Raw genomic sequence first — 19,657 nt, 5'->3', positions numbered from 1 at the left:
GATGTATTAGTTGAGTTCGAAGTCGATAACTATAGATGATAATACCTTTACCTATTCATTATTGAGCAAGGCATTTAGCAGCAAACTTTGCTTATTTAATTCGGCAAAATTACAGATTTACCTGTAATCTTGAGTTTATTTAAAAAGCATAACAAACCAATTATTTTGTATTTGATATTAGCAGCTAGTCTCAAAAAATATATACACATAATAATAATTTCCTAGCAATTCGCATGTGAATTGCGCAATTTGGCAAACAATCCAACCATTCAAATGATTAACAATAATATCGACAAAGACCAGCAAATTGTATGAACGACGTAACTCGATATTTATGAACCACGTGCTTTTGCAAACCTTTTTCTAGCTTCAAATTGGTTTTCGATTAGTCATACTCTCTCACATATATTTTTGCCACTACAAAAATACATATTTACATACGTATGCTTGTTTATTTGTTTGTTTAGCGCACAATTCATTTGAGTGCGATTGCCGTTCGTTCTACTGTTTGTATACTGTGGCGCCAAGTGAACGGCATTCCCACTCTAGACGCTCTATACATTAGTTCCCACGTAATGCTTACTTGCCCCATGTGGCACGGGTCGGCAACTGCAAAGCGTCTGACCTTAGAGCTGCCCATCAACGCCTCACTGGTTATCATTCTCTTTCGTTTAAATCATTTTTACATTATTTGGTTCCATTTCTGTGTAAATTGTGAGTTGAATCATATATATTTATGCATTTAAGTGGAAAATTGAGCGACAACAGCAACTATAAAAAGCAGCGTGATAATTAAGTTGCCAGTTGTTGTTACTGCTGGAATAAATCGCAATTTGCTGAGCAGCTGTTAACGTCACCAGCATCTTGGTAAGAAACTGCCGGCTTTGAACCGGTTTCATTGCTTGCTTTTGTTTATTTGCCAAAAACTTAAAGCTACTACTAGGGCAAAAACTGACCGAGCGACTTTAATATGGCCGTTAAAATAAAAAACACCTGCCGAAAAGATTTGCGAAAATATAAAAAGAAGATTCCGAAAAGTTTGGAGCCAAAGCAATTGCAGCGTAAAGAAGCAAAGGAAGAAGTTCCAAAACAAAAGCGACCAAAAGAAACAGCTGGTTTCTCAGTCAAAAGGGGGAAACAAGCAAACAGAAGAAAGACAAACACTTTACTCATTATATATTTTGATCTCATGGGGAGACTTTTATGTAAATCTCAAGTGCAATGAGAATTTATATGCCGAATAAAATGATTGGTATAAATAAACAGAATTTATAATTCAAATGAGAATTGATATGCCGATCAAAATGTTTGTATAACTAAACCTAATTTATAATTTTTAAAACAGATTAGTCTACTTATTCTGTGTCCAATCATTTTTCTTCATTCCAGAAAGTGAAACGCAGATGCGTAACAGCTGCAAGATATAATTTGATTCTTCAGCCTTTGTTTGCCATTTTTGCTGGTATCCACATTGATACAATCATATATACAATATATGTATATATATTCATGTCTTCACTTCCACGCAGACTTGATAAGATTCATATGGCCAGCATGTGTTTGCCGTTGCGCATTTTAATAATTTAAAAGGAATTGTTTTTTGCATTCGCAGCGCGTAGAAGCTGCCGCATTTCCTGCATTCAAAAGTAAAGGAAATTTTAAATTGTTTGCCTTATTGAAACTTAAAAAATTAAATAAAAACTTAACGCCCTCAAACTTTAACTAACAAGCAGCTATTAAATGTGGGTGACACACGCAAGGCTCAATTTGTCAGTCATTCTAAAATTGTTACTATTGTTTGTGCTGTTTGTGTTGTTGTCAGGCTAATTAATTCATTTCCATTTGAAATGTCAGAGGAACACGCCGCATGTGGTAAAGTCACTCCCTCGACCAAATCTCATGAGTCGGAATATCCTAATATCACAAAACAAACTTTTATTTGTATATTACAACACACATGTGGCACAGTGGAACAACACAAACAAGCGCTGCCTTGGCCCCACTGTGTGCGCCCAGTTTTTAATTATACTGGCAGCTAATTTGTTTCCGTTCGTGCCGTTTTGTTTTGAAAGACGAGCTGAGTATTAATTAATGCGAGACTGGAAATGATAAATTGGACTATAACGCATATGACCCAAAAAATGCAAATAACACGCAGTTGAGGGACATGTGAAAAAGGCGTTACCCTAAAAGCCAACTTACGTAAAAAATTAAAGTGATATTCATATTAAATTCAAAATATTATCAAAAACCATAACATATGCAATTTGGTAATTAAAGTGCACTCCAGACCTTAAGAGGACGATGGGGAAGATGTCTGCATGCGAATGCATAAAATTGAATATAAAATTGCTTGCAAATGCAAAAAACTGCAAAAAGGTGAAGCAGATGCTTCTTTTTTCCACCTCTGCTCACTCGACCCGGTCTATGGGTCTATGGACTGATCTGGCAGCTTTTTTTTTTGTCATGCTGCAGCTTCCAAAGTGTCAACGAACGATTTTTGCCCAGTTGCCTTTTGTTTGAGGTTTTGCGTTTGTTGTATGTGAATGTGGGTGTGTGTGGAGAGGAAGTGAAAGAACGACCAGTTTTAGCTGTTGCTGTTGCTTTTATTGTTGCTGTTGCCTATGTTGCTTTTGTTATTGTCAGAACAACAACACCGACACACTTCAGCACATACCGATGAGGAGTATGCTGCAGGGCAGACAACTGACAGTCACTGATCCGTGGCATTCAATTGTTGAGCAGAGCAGCAGCAACAACTATGCCACAAAAGCTGAACTGCTGACAATTGGCGACTGACAAATATGACGACAAATACACATACATATATATATATATATATATGCTCGTTGCTATGCATAACTATACAATACAGACACAACTTCCGTTGTGTTTGGCCTCAATGTTCATAGTGTTTTATGTGTTTCTAATTACTTTTACTAATTCTATATTTTTCCCTCTGCAGCCACCAGCACCTTGGCTGCCAATCCACCGGATGCTGACCAGAAAGGACCCGTCTTCCTAAAGGAACCCACCAATCGCATTGACTTCTCAAACTCTACCGGCGCCGAAATTGAATGTAAATCTAGTGGTAATCCTATGCCTGAAATCATCTGGGTACGAAGTGATGGCACCGCTGTGGGAGATGTGCCCGGCCTACGTCAGATCTCATCGGATGGCAAGCTCGTCTTTCCACCCTTCCGCGCCGAGGACTATCGCCAGGAGGTGCATGCCCAGGTCTATGCCTGTTTGGCTCGCAACCAGTTTGGCTCGATCATATCGCGAGATGTTCATGTGCGAGCAGGTAAGTTGTCGGTGTTCTAGAGAGAGCACGAAGGAGTCTACCGAGTGCAGAGCATATCGATTGGATGTTGGTCACATTGTTGGTTACTGCTTCAAGGTACCATAATATTTCAAAGTACCATATGATACTTCAAAATGAGATTCGATGTCAGATGTTCGTTTCTGTATCTTTCAATGTTAATGCTTAAAATATATTTATGAATTATAAAGTGTTAATTTAGCTGACCGATATCTGAAATAACTATAAAAAAGAGACAACCCATTTATTGAAATGAGAACCACATCCAATATATGCTCTGCACTCAAACATCTTTTCAGATTTACAGCAAATTTCAGATCAACGTTGGTTTTAGTTTTTCGACTGTCTACGTTGTTTTGTCAAGGAAACTGTACGAAATTCTGCCTATCTTTTGATAGATTTTGCAATTTTCATTGCCATTTGGCATTTGCCCTCTAAACGGTTTGTTATTTGCTTTTCCGCTAACAAAATGTGCAACACTTTCGGGGCCAGCTTAAAGTGTGAAAATTTTGTTGAAAGCAGCCTAACTTTTTGCACTTGTTGTCTTCTTTGGTCCACCTGCAGTGCTCCAACGAGGTGATTTGCCATATGTCGGGTTTGTTGTCTCTGCAATTTCACTGTAATTAATCGTTGTGCAAGCTGTCGGCCATGATGCTGATGATGGTGATGCAATTGTCGCCTTTCGTCTAACTGGAGCCAGAGTTCGTCAAAGCTCACAAACTACATGTTCAAATATACTTCCCTTCTATACTTTTAGCTTTCGGCAAATTCGCTGTGGAAATCTCCATTACTTCCGCTTGCATAAGCCAGCGTTAATGACTTTTACCTAATTATGTTACAATCATATACATGTGAGCAACCCCTATGAGATCGCCACCTGGCTGCCGTGCTTGCCAAAATGTCAACTGGGATTAGTCATCAGCGGGCTGCTCGTCGCGTCGCTGACGTGTTTGTTGGCAATTAGCTCACCTTAGCCTACAACCTACAGCTCTACTCCTCTGGCCCACTTTTGAGTCGGCTTTAGCTCATTTTTGTCGTTTGGCTTTGCTTAGCATGAGTTCGGCTTGTTTTGCTATTAACTAAGTGAATTTATCATGTTGGGTTAGTGCCAAAAAAATATGTTGAAAGTGGAGAGACCGATGATAATAATGGCTAGCTCAACATAATTTATGCCCCAGCACGGGCTATACCTTCAAAATTTTGGCTTTAATTAATATTATGCTTAAGCCGAGCACGACTGTGATTATGTTTATTTCGCACTTTCCACATAATTGGCCGTTTAATTGTTTTCCGACAAGCACAGGAAATGCGCAAATTGCTTCCAGGAATCGCTTTCAGTTTGAAAAAGTTATCAAGGTTCTACAGTTGTCTAGTCATGCGTGAGAAATTTGTTTGGCCTTATCATAGAGAACATCATCATATATGTATCTAAAACGCACTTCATACCAACAAAAACCCAAACTTTACAGTTGTTGCCCAGTACTACGAGGCCGATGTGAACAAGGAGCATGTGATTCGAGGCAATTCGGCGGTTATTAAGTGCTTGATACCCTCATTTGTGGCCGATTTCGTTGAGGTTGTCTCCTGGCATACCGATCAGGAGGAGAACTACTTTCCAGGCACAGAATATGGTGCGCTGTAACCAAGCAACAACAAATATTATATATTCCCCTAGCATTCGGCATTCTATGCACTATCGATATATAATTAGGTTTAGGTTTACTAAACGCATGGTCAACGATATGAAAATACCATCATTCCATTTCATCATCAATATTTCCTCCATTTTTTATTATATCATCGATTTATTTTGTTTCTTCTATATACGTTTAGTCGTTTCGCAACACTACGAAGAGGATATACATAAGGCGTTTGTCATACGAGGCAATTCGGCCATATTGAAATGTGATATACCATCGTTTGTAGCCGATTTTGTAAATGTTATATCCTGGCATACCGATCAGGAAGAGAATTTCTATCCAGACACTGAATATGGTGTGTGATTTTCACTCTCTGTCTGTCTGCGTGTGTATGTGTGTGTGTGTGTGTGTGCGCTTCTTTCTGTATGTTGCAAAACAGCACTATTTTAACTACATTCAGCAAACTATAATCCCCAACAACAACAACAACAACAACAAAAACAACACACACAGATGAACACAGCACATTCACACTGAATACTTGTGTACAGTTCAAGTACAGTTAACCAACACTAAGTACTAAGTACGACACCAACAACCAACAACACTGGTACACTAATAACTGTAAAATACGAGCCGCACCAAGAGCTAACTCAATTAACCAACACTGGTTAGGTACAGTCTTCCATGCTTCGTCAAGTGTTTCGACTTTGGTTCGTTTCCCTTATTATTGAATATACATTTCTTATTGGTTTCTATTTTTGTTGCCTTATCCATAAATCTTATTTTGCTTTGTGGCTTTTAGTCGTTGCCCAATACTACGATACTGATGTAAATAAGGCGTATGTCATACGAGGAAATGCGGCAGTTCTGAAGTGTGAGATACCCTCGTTTGTGGCCGATTTTGTTAGCGTTGTGTCCTGGCACACGGATCAGAATGAGGACTTTTTGCCAGGCACCGAATATGGTTTGTCCAATTTGTGGTTATGCTCGAGAGTCAAGTTTGCATAGAATTGTAGAATTTTAAGCCCTCTTCCCCCCACCCCTCATTTCCAAAACATAATTTCATTTAATTTTGTATGCATTTGTAATTCCTTCAAAGTATGTTTGGGTTAGTTGCTTGTTTTCTCAGTGCGTGTTTGCTAGCCATTTTCGTAAACTATTATTAACCTTCAGCGCAAAGACTTTCTCAGGGAAGTAAATATATATTTATGTACATCTCATCAAAATGTGCGCATTAAGGTGCATTTAATGCGCCTCTAGCTACAGCTCTCCTCTCGAATGAACCGAACCTCTCACATTTCAATTAGTCTGCTGAAGATGTTCACACGCCCGGAACACGCGAGGTGTTTATCCCATCCCCATAACCCCACCTGCCATGTGCTCTCACCATGTAATGTCTTACCATTTCCCCACTCCCAATTTTTCGTTTAGTTGTGCAGCAGTTCTACGAGTCTGAGGTTAACAATGAGTATGTCATACGAGGCAATTCGGCAGTGCTCAAGTGTTCCATTCCATCGTTTGTGGCAGATTTTGTGCAGGTGGTGTCCTGGCAAGATGAGGATGGACAACTCTATGGCACACTCGACGAGCAACAGGGCATGGGTACATTAACTAATCAACCGACTCCTAATCTCGTATATCTATAGGACTCTAGCAAATCCAATTCCCCCCATCAAACCACTTATTTGACAATTCTGTTTTCATTTCTTTGCTTCTACAGTGCGTGGTTTTTCTCGCTTTTTCTGTAGTTCGTTTGTTGTTTGCTATTAAGAACTTCTTCAACATTTTTACAGTCGTCAATCAGTACTACGAAGCAGAAGTTGTCTCGGAATATGTTATCAAGGGCAATACGGCGGTCTTGAAATGTACCATACCCAGTTTTGTCGCAGACTTTCTGCGCGTTGAGGCCTGGGTAGCCAGCGATGGCACGGAATATATACCGCAGGATAATTTTGGTAGATTCCCCCAGCTATTGTCATTTGTTGTTACCTATAAGCAGTGTTTCCCCCATACCCAATTCCTGATTCCATTAACTATACCACCTATTTCAATTGCTATAGCTTTTATTTGCATTTTCCATTCGTCATCCAGTTGTTAATCAGTTTTATGGCGCCGATATTTTAATGGAGTATGTCATCAAGGGCAATGCAGCCGTTTTAAAGTGTTCCATTCCATCGTTTGTGGCTGATTTTGTGCGTGTTGAGTCGTGGATTGATGAGGAGGGCACCGAACTGCGTTACACTGATAATTATGGTATTACTTAACATCAACGTCTAGTCTAGTCTACATAGTTGTTCTAACTTTAACCGGGGATTCCAATAACCAAAATACTTTCCAACTTACTTATGATTTCTTCTTTTACGCTTATTTCAAAAATCAATTTGCAGTGGTCAATCAGTTCTATGAGGCCGAAATAATGACCGAGTATGTAATTAAAGGCAATGCGGCCGTTTTAAAGTGTTCCATTCCATCATTTGTGGCTGATTTTGTTCGTGTCGAATCTTGGATTGATGAGGAAGGCAATGTCTTGACCTTCTCCGATAATTATGGTGTGACTCGCATTTATATTCGTAGATCTATTGGATTAAAGTCTTAGGTTTAAGATAGCATCCATCCCCAACTGAATTCCACAATTTATATGTTATTTTGCTTATGTTTCATTTACCACCTGTTTCACGCACAGTTGTCTCACAGTTCTACATAACCGAGGCCGAGAATGAATATGTTATTAAGGGCAACGCGGCAGTGGTCAAATGTAAGATACCTTCGTTTGTAGCCGACTTTGTGCAAATCGAGGCCTGGGTGGACGATCAGGGGGTCGAATTGTGGCGTGAGAATTCAACGAGCGCCTATGGTACAGTCTAAACAAAACACATATGATAACTAGTTGTTAATTTTAGCTTAGTTTTCCCAACACTCACCTCCACTTGTACTTTAATTTTCTTTGTCAAACACTATTTTGCTTCAGTTGTCATCCAATCCTACGAATCGGAGGCTGATAATGAGTATGTTATTCGTGGCAACTCTGTAGTTATGAAATGTGAGATACCCTCGTTTGTGGCGGACTTTGTATTCGTTGATCTCTGGCTGGACTCAGAGGGTCGCAATTACTATCCCAATAATGTTAAGGAGACGGGTACTGTTGATGCTCAATCAATTGATTTCCAATTTCTAATTAATACTCGTATATGACCCGATGTGTTCCAATTCCAAGCGTGTTTCCTTTTATCCATTTAATTTCACAATTACTTTAATAAGTTCGTTACTCTCTCTCTCTTAGTTGTGCATCAGTTTTATCAGACACGCGTCATCGATGAGTTTGTGCTGCGCGGCAATTCTGCCACATTGAAGTGCCTGGTGCCCTCATTTGTGGCCGATTTCATAGATGTTGAGGGTTGGCTAGATGAGGAGGGTGTGGAAATAACACGTCCACTACCCGACGAATCCACGGGTAAAACATGGGTTTACAGCTTATGTTAAGCTCTAGTCTAGTTTTTTAGTCCCGAACTCTCTCTGTCTCTCATTCTCGTATTCCTTTAACTTTTACTCCAACATTTTGCTTTGCTTTTTCTAATCATGTTTCGAATCCCCCACATTTGCCATATTCCAGTGGTCAAACAGTTCTTTGAGTCGCAAGTATACGATGAGTATGTCATCAAGGGCAATGCAGCGATATTCAAATGTCAGACGCCATCGTTTGTGGCGGATCACATCGATATAACCGATTGGATTGATACCGATGGCGGTGTCTATACCAAGAATATAACGGGTACAAACACTTTTGAGTATCATATTGCCATTTGTAGAAACATGAAGGGGACCATTATCATTATGATTTATCCTAAATTTAATACTCAATACCCGACCAACTCTCCCTCTCTCGAACAATTTGCAGTTGTGCCACAATCATACAGCGTCAATGTCATGGATGAGTCCATTTTGCGGGGGAATAGCGCAATTTTAAAATGTCATATACCCAGTTTTGTTGCCGACTTCATTGTGGTCGCATCGTGGGTTGAGGACGAGGAGCGTGAGATATATCCGCAGGCCGATGTCACAGCTAGCGGTAAATCACACTAGCTTTTAAGTTCTCTAAGCGTTAGCCTTGCTTCTAAACACACCAACATAATTAAATCCCGTCCAGTTCAATTCCAATTGCCAGCTTGTTGAACGATCGCCACTCAGTGATCCTTGGTCCTTGAGTTTCTCTAACAGGTCCCTAAAAATAAACTACTGCGCTGTTAGGCATTCGATTACTTTATTCTTTGCTTTCAATTTCACTTTCTTTTCTGTTTACTCTTCTTTTTTTTCCGCCCCTCCAAATCTCTACTTTTTATTTTGACATCCTTTCCCGCATTCCCTATAAACTCCAAGAGTCGCTCCTGACTTGCCCCAAACACCATTTACCCCTTCATGTAGTTGAAAGTAGCGTTGTTTTGTAGCCTAGTGTAAATAGTTTCATGTAAATATGTATGAACAAAAATGCTAATAAATCTCTCTCATCAATTTGTACATATGTATAAATTTTTATCATATATGTAGAATAACCCAAATGGCTGTTTAACAAAACATCATCATTTGATAATACGCATCAGCTAAAATTATTGGCATTTTTGTTGAAGCATGAACATATCATTATACAATCGCAAATAAATTGTAGGAAATATTTATGCTTATTCATAATTTGTTTACAATACTATGTTGAATTGCCTTATGTGTGAATATTTCATCCAGAATCATAGCATATTTCCTGCAATTTCTTTTCGATTTGAACACTGCTTGCAATGGTTTATAGTTAATTATAAGTAAAAATATTTTGAGCAGACTAATTTATTTGAAAAAATAAAAAACACATAAGAAATGTAGTCTGAACAGAATATTGTTTGTTTTTGTACGGCTGAAATTTAAAGTAAATACCTAATATAAATTATTGTAAATATTCGAATCGAATTTAACTCGGTCTTCAGCTTTGCATCAACATACGTAAATGTAAATAGCTTTAAAATTAATATTACACACAATTCGCATTTGGAAAGTCACATTGCATGATATTAACAAATTACACAATTCTTTTAGTGGCGCAATACATCAAGTTCAAAGACAATAAAGAAAATATATCTGTATATAAATGCTTTATTCAAAGCTGTCATGTGGCTTTCGAATGCGAAGCGAACAAATTCAATTAAAGTATCGACTTTAATTGAGTTTTTTCAATTGTCTATAGAAAGTATGTTGTTGTATGGTAGCTTAAGTTAACCCATGAGCCCCATCACTAATATATTTTTTTATTAACTATCTTTCAACACAAAACAATATAAATTAGACGGCAAATATCTTGTTCTGCCATCCGGCGAGCTACATATCCGTGAAGTTGGACCCGAAGATGGCTACAAGAGTTACCAGTGCCGCACCAAGCATCGTTTGACTGGAGAGACCCGTCTGAGTGCCACTAAAGGACGTCTGGTCATCACAGGTAAGTCGGCCTTGTTTGCCAATTACTTATTATCTGGCATGATGAACTTTAGCTATCTGTTCTGTTGGGATTTATTATATTTGATATTCCGAGAATTATAAACTAAAAATCATCACATAAATTTATAATATGTATGGATAATGGGTATGTCTTTAATCTGTACCATCTAAGACTATAATCTACTCATATATTTCTATAATCTTTGGTACAATATTGAAATATAAAATAAAAATTCACTTTAAACCTAATTTCTTAGGAAAAATATGCATTAACATCTAGTTCAACCAATAAACGTATAAATCTCCCAACAGAATGATAACTAAGGTTTTCCCAACTCTAAGTAAATTTCATACAGATCTGAAAATCAACTGAATTATACATCGAAATAACAATAAAAGTTATTTCTTGTTGTAACTGTATGAAGTTTGTTTAGTTGTAAAATAAATAAAAGTATTAAACCTAAAATGTGAAGCTAAAATGCTTTTAATTTGGGTTTTTTGACTTTCAATAAATATTTGGAATGTTTTCAAATCCGTCAAAAGTATTCATTTAAAGATTTTTAAAACAATAACTTATTTACATTTTAAACTACAAAATATATTCCAAATATTTAAAGTATATCATGAAAACGGAGTATATAATTAATTAAATAATGGATATATCCTTTTTCCTGCTATGCTTTTCACTGTAACTCAGTATTACATATTTGAAGAGCAACAATATTTTGATGCAAATTGATGTTATCCAATATTCAATCAAAAAGATTTTTCGCTTAAAATCTATTTCTTTGTGAGGATAAGGCACATTTTTTGAACTACAACAATTTATTCTATATAAGTGCGGCTGGTCAAAAAATTGTTGCTCGCTTTGTACTAAATTGAAAACTGCCTGAATGTTGGGATAGGGTACTCGACAATGCTATGAGCTTGAAATAAAGCCAAAAACTAGATAACTTATTAGTCATATTTGGTCCGTTTGAATAAACAGCTTACTAAAGCAAAACCTTACCAGGGTGATTTTTGATTAAATATTTCCCAAACTCTTTTCGCCTATGCGCCCAAGGTAAGTGCCAACAAACAAATAGTTCTATTCATAATTTATCGCAATAATATGCAAACCAATAAATTCATTTTCCATTTGCAGAACCAGTTGGCAGGGTTTCACCAAAGTTCCCAAACACACTGACAAGTAGCAGCTTCACGACTGCCGCCAATGATAGCCTCACTTTGCTGTGCCCCGCTCAGGCCTATCCAGCGCCATTATTTAGGTGGGACTTGCCATCCTTGGCATCCTCTGTAAACTAGACCCAACTTTGGACAGTTTTCGTTTGCCTGCACAGACAGTTGTATTTCTTTAATATGCTACTCTTTCAAGAACCCATTGCAAGTGTTGGTCCACGTCTGCTTTCTGGCAATGATATTAAAGTTGTGCAATATGCCTTCAAGCAAACAATTACGTTACTTTGTCCTGCACAATCGTATCCTGTGCCGATGTTTAGGTAAGACTTATCCCAACGATAGGCAGTGCCAGTCGAACTGCATACAATATGAGTTTATCCCTATCATTAGAACCCGTTGGTAGTGTCGGACCTCGTCTCACCAGTGGCGATGAGTCTCGCATCCTTAAAGTGCCTTTGGAGCAGAGTGCCACGCTCTTATGTCCCGCCCAGGCGTATCCGGTGCCCTTCTTTAGGTAACCTAGCCCAACATTTAGACCATCTTTTAATAGAAATGCATTTTTCAAAACTTTCAATTATTGTTTTTTTGAAGAACCCGTGGGAAGTGTTAGTCCAAAAGTTACGTCTGGCGATGATGCCATTAAAATTCCCAAAGTTTTATTGGGTCAAAGTGCAACTTTAATGTGTCCAGCTCAAGCGTATCCAGTGCCCTTCTATAGGTAAACTACACCCAACATTTAGGCACAATACTTTCATGTTTCATGTTGCTTACACATTTATACCCGATTAGAACCCGTTGGTAGCGTTAGTCCACAGTTGAGTGGCAATGGCAATCAGGAGCATATAACGCTTACTCGAGTTCCGCTAAATCAGAGCGTAGCGCTAATGAGTCCAGCTCAGGCCTATCCAGTGCCCTTCTTTAGGTAATGCTCCATATCCCAACATAGGGCATAGTTATCATATAGATTGATATAATATGTTCATATTGCTCTTCTTAAGAACCTGTTGGTAGTGTTGGTCCAAAACTAACCTCGGGCGATGATTCAAGGACCACTAAGGTTCAGCTTTCTAATAGCGTTACTTTGCTCTGTCCCGCTCAGGCTTTTCCAGTGCCATTCTATAGGTAAGATATCTTGGGAAATATCCCTATTCCTAATTCAGGCAGTTTTTGTTTTTCAAGTGCTCTTTCTTTAACACGACTTTCCCATTTGCAGAGCCAGTTGGCAGTGTTAGTCCTAAAATAAATACAGGAGAGGATTTTAAACACATTAAGGGCAAGAGTGCTCAAGATTTGAGTCTATTGTGCCCCGCTCAAGCATATCCTCAGCCTTTCTATAGGTAATAAAAGAACCCTAAAGGCAGTTTTCAAGTTTCGTCTTCCATAGGTACAATGAATATATCTATATATTTCGATTACAGAACCCATTGGTAGTGTCAGTCCCAAAATATCAAATGCCGATGATTTGAAACATGTAAAAGTTAAGAACTTGCATAGCTTAAGTCTCCTATGTCCAGCTCAAGGATATCCACAGCCAGTTTATAGGTAAAGTTTGTCTTAAAGTACTAGCCCAACATCTCAGCTGTTTCATAGAAATTTCTCGGGAGTTTCGTTTATAAGCCATTTACATATTTCAGAGCCTGTTGGAAGTGTAGCACCCAAGTTGAATTTTCTCGAGCGCTTTAGAATGATGCAAATTCAGGGTGGTACCAGTTTCAATATACAGTGTCCAGTGCAGTCATATCCCATGCCTGTTTTCAAGTAAGACAACGCATCGACAACCCTTATTCTAAACCAACATTCAGTTCTTGATTAGCCATAGCATCATTTAAGTTAATTACGCTTTTTAGAGCCCGTAGGCAGCGTGCGTCCGAAAGTCAACCCCCAAGACAAGCATCAGTTTATAGACGTGGAGCTTAACAACAGTTACTCCCTGCTCTGTTTGGCACAATCCTATCCAACGCCCGCATTCAGGTGGGTGGTCGTGTCGTTACCTCATCCCAAATTAAAGTATAAAGTTCTCTGGTGCAAGTCCTGAAAAGAAGAATTTCCATGTCTGTGTATTGTAGAACCCGTTGGCTCCGTCAAGCCCAAAATAAATGTACAGGACAAACTGCAGACACGCGAGATAGCTGAGCATGTTGGAATCGCCCTACTCTGCCCGGCCCAATCGTATCCTATGCCTGCCCACAGGTACTACTTTGAACAAAAATAAATTATGCTGCATGTCTTGAAGCAATTTCGGTAGCTTGGAATTCTGTAAATTGTCCAATTTATGGCGTGTTGACCAAGAGGCAGAATTTTTATTACAGACAATATAATTAAAGTGATTATTTCGTTAGACCCATTTCCTCAACGACCAGCAGGCAAGAAGGCAGGCAGTTTTCAAATGAAAAACTGTTTAACATTGTGTTGTTTACAGAACCTATAGGCAGTGTTCCACCCAAGGTGAGCATAGCCGATGAGTTATCCAATACGAGAACTGTACTGGGAGCCAGCTTTAGCCTGAAGTGTCCAGCACAGTCATACCCCATCCCGGCATATAGGTATGATAAACATTCAGGCAGTTGGGAAACATCCTGAGTACGCATCATCTTTTCAGAACCCATTGGTAGCGTTCCACCCAAGGTTAGCATAGACGATGAGGTGGCCAATGCTCGTGCCTATGTGGGAAAGAGTTTAAGCCTCAAATGTCCGGCACAATCATATCCCATACCCGCTTATAGGTATGCCTAACCTCAACTCAACATTCAGGTGTAGTCTTTAGTTCGCAAGTCCTAAGTTTAATCCCATTTAGAGCCCGTTGCCTCTGTGCCACCCAAACTGAACCTGCTCGAGAGAGTGCGCACTATGGAAGTTCCTTTGGGCACCGAATATGCCATGCAATGTCCGGGTCAAGCATTCCCAGTTCCCATTAACAGGTAATGACCCAAGTCCCAACTTCAGGTTACTTTCAACTGAGCACTTTGAAAAGTTTTGTATAAATATTAATATTTCAGAACCTATTGGCTCCGTTCCTCCGAAAATCCTCAATATCAATGATAAATTTCAATTGATGCAGGTCAAGTTGAGCTCCAATTTTGCTATGCAGTGTCCCGGACAGGCTTATCCAGTTCCTGTTGTTCGGTTAGTTTTGCTGATCTAGCTTAAGAGTCCCATCCAACATTTCGGGTTTCGTTTGGGATAAATGTAACTTGATTTTATACTATCTTCTTGTAACAGAACCCATTGGCTCGGTACCACCAAAAATTACAAATCTCCACGACAAGTTTCAGTTCGTTCAAGTCAAACTGAGTGAGAATTATGCTATGCAATGTCCTGGCCAAGCATACCCAGTGCCAATAGTTCGGTTAGTTTCAACCCTAAACCAACATTTATGGCAGTCTATCACTCATAATCCTTAATACTTTCTTATAGAACCAATAGGGTCTGTGCCACCAAAAATTACGAGTCTGCACGATAAGTTTCAAGTGCTACAAGTAAAGTTATCTGAAGATTATTCCATGCAATGTCCTGGACAAGCATATCCAGTGCCTATAGTTAGGTTAGTCCACAAATAAAAATATCTTATGGCAACATTCAGTTCTCTAGTTTAAATTTAGATATTTAAGCATAAGTTCCTAAGCTTTTTACTCCTTTCAATTTGTAGAACCCGTTGGATCTGTAGCCCCAAAAGTTGATACAAGAGATGAATTTACCTTTGCACGAACAAAGCTTGGTTCATCTAAGGCCCTCATTTGTCCAGCTCAATCGTATCCTATGCCAGTGTTTAGGTAAACCACATTTTCGGGTTTGTTAGGAATCCTTCCCAACGTTCAAGCTTAGTTTTCATTCCTTCAATCTCTATATACCAATTCATTTGTTCATCTCGTAGAGCCCATGGGCAGCGTGGCGCCCAAAGTTGATATCAAAGATGAGATAAACTATGCTCGTGTAGCTCTCAATCATAGTCTGGCGATAGTTTGTCCAGCTCAATCCTATCCAGTACCAGCATTTCGGTAAGCTTCCTTTCAGCATTCAGGCAGTCTGGGATCCCGTTGGGATATTTTTATTAAGATTCAATAATATTGCAGAGCCCGTGGGCAGTGTGGCGCCCAAAGTCGATCCCAATGATCGCATAAAATGGGTAGATAAACCCAAAGATAGCGCCCTGAGTTTACTTTGTCCAGCCCAATCATATCCGATGCCAGCTGCACGGTAAGGCACAATCTCAGGCAGTTTTCAATAGATCTCTTTCCGTAGACTAGTGGTTAAAACTCTTTAAGTTGTTTGCAGAGCCTGTCGGTAGTGTGGCGCCCAAGGTGGATGTTAAAGATCGCATAACATGGCTCGACAAGCCCTTGGGGCAGGCCTTGAATTTACTTTGTCCAGCACAGTCGTACCCCATGCCTGCCTACAGGTACATATTAGTGCAGTTTTCAATGATCCATATGAAATCCCTAAAAAAATATCCTTTACAGAGCCCGTTGGTAGTGTTGGTCCCAAAGTTGATATGCATGATAAAATGGATTTTGTGATAAAAGGTTCAAACACTTCGCTAAATCTATTCTGCAAAGCTCAAGGCTATCCAATGCCGGCCTTTAGGTATACACTAAACCCATTCAGGCAGTTAAACTTTTTAGTGATATTTGCTTTATTTATATGGTGTTTTTGTTGTTGTAGAACCCATTGGCACTGTGGCGCCCAAAGTTGATTTGAAAGATAAAGTTGCAATTTCTCTGGCAAAGCTTCGCTCACAATTGAGTTTAATATGTCCAGCTCAGGGTTATCCTATGCCAGCATTTAGGTAAGCGAACTCTATACCAGCAAAATGCATGATTATTGATTTAGAATGACTAACAGTATCTAATTGACACCGCAACAGAACCTGTTGGATCTGTTGGACCCAAGGTGGACATGAATGATAAACTAAAGTTCTCGTCAAAGGAATCGAATGCTTCCTTAAGTATTTTGTGTCCTGCTCAGGGCTATCCAATGCCCGCATTTAGGTAAGCTTAACATTCAGGCAGTTTTCTAATTGGGCTATAGGAGATGTGTAAAATGTAGGAACTTTCATTTCCAGAACCCGTCGGCTCTGTGGCTCCAAAAGTTGATATTAATGATAAAGTCAAAATATCCATAATCAAATCGAGTAACTCCTTAAGTTTGGTCTGTCCAGCTCAGGGCTACCCAATGCCGGCATTTAGGTAATCTAATATGCTCGAGTACCTTTTGACCTAATTAAGCAGTTTTAGTTTGTAGCTTACCTAAAAAGAATGAATTACTTTTTGTTAATTGCAGAACCGGTTGGCTCTGTTGCGCCCAAAGTAGAAATTAAGGATAAAGCTGGCATATTCTTAGCCAACGCTGAAAACTCTTTGGCTTTGCTTTGTCCCGCTCAATCGTATCCAATGCCCGCATATAGGTAATGCTCAGATTAAATATTTTGAGAGTTACAACTAGACCCAAAATTCAGGCTGATTTCAATATACTATGAGCTTCATTTCGATTGAAAAACGATTTTCTCTGTTGCAGAGCCTGTGGGCAGCGTCGCGCCCAAAGTTGAAATTAAAGATAAATTGGGAATTTTTCTGGCCAAATCAAATAGCTCGCTGGCTCTATTGTGTCCGGCACAGTCTTATCCTATGCCAGCGTTTAGGTGAGAGACTTAGACTTAAGCTCATCCCATGCATTCAGGCTATTAACTTCTTGTGGTTAAAATCTAAGTCAAGTCAATAACTTTTACAGAGCCGATTGGCAGCGTTGCGCCCCGGGTTAATCGCAAGGATGAGTTCAATCATGATCGCATTAGCAGCTCTCAGGCGATTGCCATACAGTGTCCTGCACAATCATATCCCGTGCCGGCCTATAGGTAAATCAACAGTCGAGTATCCTTTCCCACGCAAGTTGTTACTTGCAGTCTTCTAGTTGATAGCATACCTTTGTTTGCTCCCCCAATTCAAACTAATCTTGCAGAGCCTGTGGGCAGTGTGGCACCACGAGTCAACAAGCAGGATGGCCTCACACGCGACAGCATTCGTTTTGGCCAAACTGTTGCCATCTTTTGTCCCGCCCAGGCGTTCCCGGTGCCATTCTATAGGTAATTCTAGCTAGGCCAACACTTATTGTGCGTCAAGTCCAAAAGTTCTCCAATTATAACTCAGGCATAACAAAGTATTCAAGCATCATTGGCTGCAAATTTGTAATTAGTTTTAAGCCAGCAACCCATTCCTCCCTCAAACATTCGCATGATTAAACCCATTCATAATGCTGCTGGTCAAACAATGTCACACAATTGTTGTGAAGGGATTAGTCTACACTCAGGAAAATACATAACCTAATCCTAAAAGTCAAATAAAATGATAGAAATTTGGCAGAAAATTACATTCGTTTTCTGAAGTTTGTAAAGCAAAAAAGTTTCTAAGCATTTTGTATTATTTATTACTATTCCGTATTTCGAAATATATTTTGTTCTGAGTGTATAAACTGTCTTCACAGCCCTCACTCAACTCAGAGCACTTCAAATTTCAATTGTTCTCACACCGCTCCAACATTTTAGACAGTTTTCAAAGTTTGCAACTTGAGCCGTGTATTGTTTTAACATTAATAAGTTGTTCAATTTAAGAGCCCGTTGGCAGCGTGCCGCCCAAAATAAGCGTTGGGGAGCGTCGCAAGGATGCCGAGGTGGCCTTAAGGGGGGATCTGAGCATCTTTTGTCCCGCCCAATCATATCCAGTGCCAGCCTATAGGTAAAATGTTATTGAAGACCACAAACTCAGTGCAGTTTTCATTTTGTACTTAAGTGTAGTTTTCATCTGAAATTAATTCACACAATTTAAACTCTCTACATAGAACCTGTTGGCTCTGTTGGCCCCAAAATAAGTGTTGGGGAACGTCTCAAGGATGCGGCTGCTCAACTCCACTCGACATTTACGCTATTTTGCCCAGCCCAATCCTATCCAGTGCCGGCTTTTAGGTAAACTTTCTAGCGCTTAGCAACATTCAGGCAGTTCATTAGTCATTTTACCAACTGCACAACTTTATGGCATCTGTGTTTGATTTATTTTATAGAACCCGTGGGCAGCGTTGCGCCCAAAATCAGTGTTGAAAATCGTCTGAAAAATGCTGAAGCTAATTTGGGCAGCAGCTTTTCGCTTTTTTGTCCTGGTCAGGCTTATCCAATGCCATTTTTTAGGTAATACAGTGCAAAATCCATTTTAATACTCGGGCAGTTTTGTAGTAATTTCTAGTTTATTTGTAACAATTTATAATCAATTTTTATAGAACCCGTGGGCACTGTCGGTCCACGTCTAACCTCTGGCGATAAGACCCGCAATGTGGATATTTCAATTGCAGGCAGCTTTACTCTGCTCTGTCCCGCCCAGGCATATCCAGTGCCATTTTTTAGGTAACATTTAAGAAATCCTTGCTAAACATTCAAGCAGTTTTCAACAGTTTTTAAGTGTTGAATACAGCTTATTTTTATTCTTAACTTTCAGAGCCTATTAGCGGCGCAGCCCCCAGAGTTGCGTTGATACAGAAAACCAATCTTGAATATGTTCGTATCACAGAAAATGTGGCTATTGTTTGTCCAGCTCAGGGCTACCCTGTGCCAGTCTTTCGGTAAGGTTATAGTAAATAGATCCTATTCAGGCAGTTTTCAAAGCAATTGATTTTGAATATATTAAAAAAGAATCGCTTTTCCCTTTTAGAGCCCATAAGCAGCACTGTTCCCAAAGTTATCTCTCTGGCCAAATTCGATATGAAAACTTATGCCGGCTCAAGCACCTTGGCTTTATTGTGTCCAGCTCAAGGCTATCCATTGCCAGTTTTTAGGTAAAGCATCTAGATCAAGTATCCAACATTCAGGTGGCTTAGTTTAGTTCGACGTTAAGTTTTAATGTAATATTTCAGAGCCTGTTTCGAGTACTGCTCCCAAAGTGCCGCCACTTCAGTCACGTCCCTTAACTGTCGCTGGTCACTCCAGCATTTCCATATTGTGCCCAGCTCAGGGCTATCCAGCGCCTAGTTTTCGGTAAGCATTGTAAAGCACTCAACTTGTCTT

The 19,657-nt window shown here is 39.4% G+C and overlaps 1 protein-coding gene across 1 annotated transcript in view; it reads left to right on the top strand.

Moving 5' to 3' along the window:
- LOC6559127 (Down syndrome cell adhesion molecule-like protein Dscam2) overlaps window positions 1-19,657 on the top strand; it is a 67,518-nt gene that overhangs the window by 13,521 nt on the left and 34,340 nt on the right. The window contains exons 3-6 of the mRNA XM_043214607.1: window positions 2,966-3,304; window positions 7,649-7,819; window positions 10,289-10,438; window positions 13,464-13,587. Of these exons, the coding sequence (XP_043070542.1) occupies window positions 2,966-3,304; window positions 7,649-7,819; window positions 10,289-10,438; window positions 13,464-13,587 (784 nt within the window). The remainder of the gene's footprint in view (window positions 1-2,965; window positions 3,305-7,648; window positions 7,820-10,288; window positions 10,439-13,463; window positions 13,588-19,657) is intronic.

Source organism: Drosophila grimshawi, unplaced genomic scaffold, assembly GCF_018153295.1.
Source record: "Drosophila grimshawi isolate 15287-2541.00 unplaced genomic scaffold, ASM1815329v1 contig_1367, whole genome shotgun sequence".
NCBI lineage: Eukaryota > Metazoa > Arthropoda > Insecta > Diptera > Drosophilidae > Drosophila > Drosophila grimshawi.
This window is presented reverse-complemented; position numbering and strand designations above follow the sequence as displayed.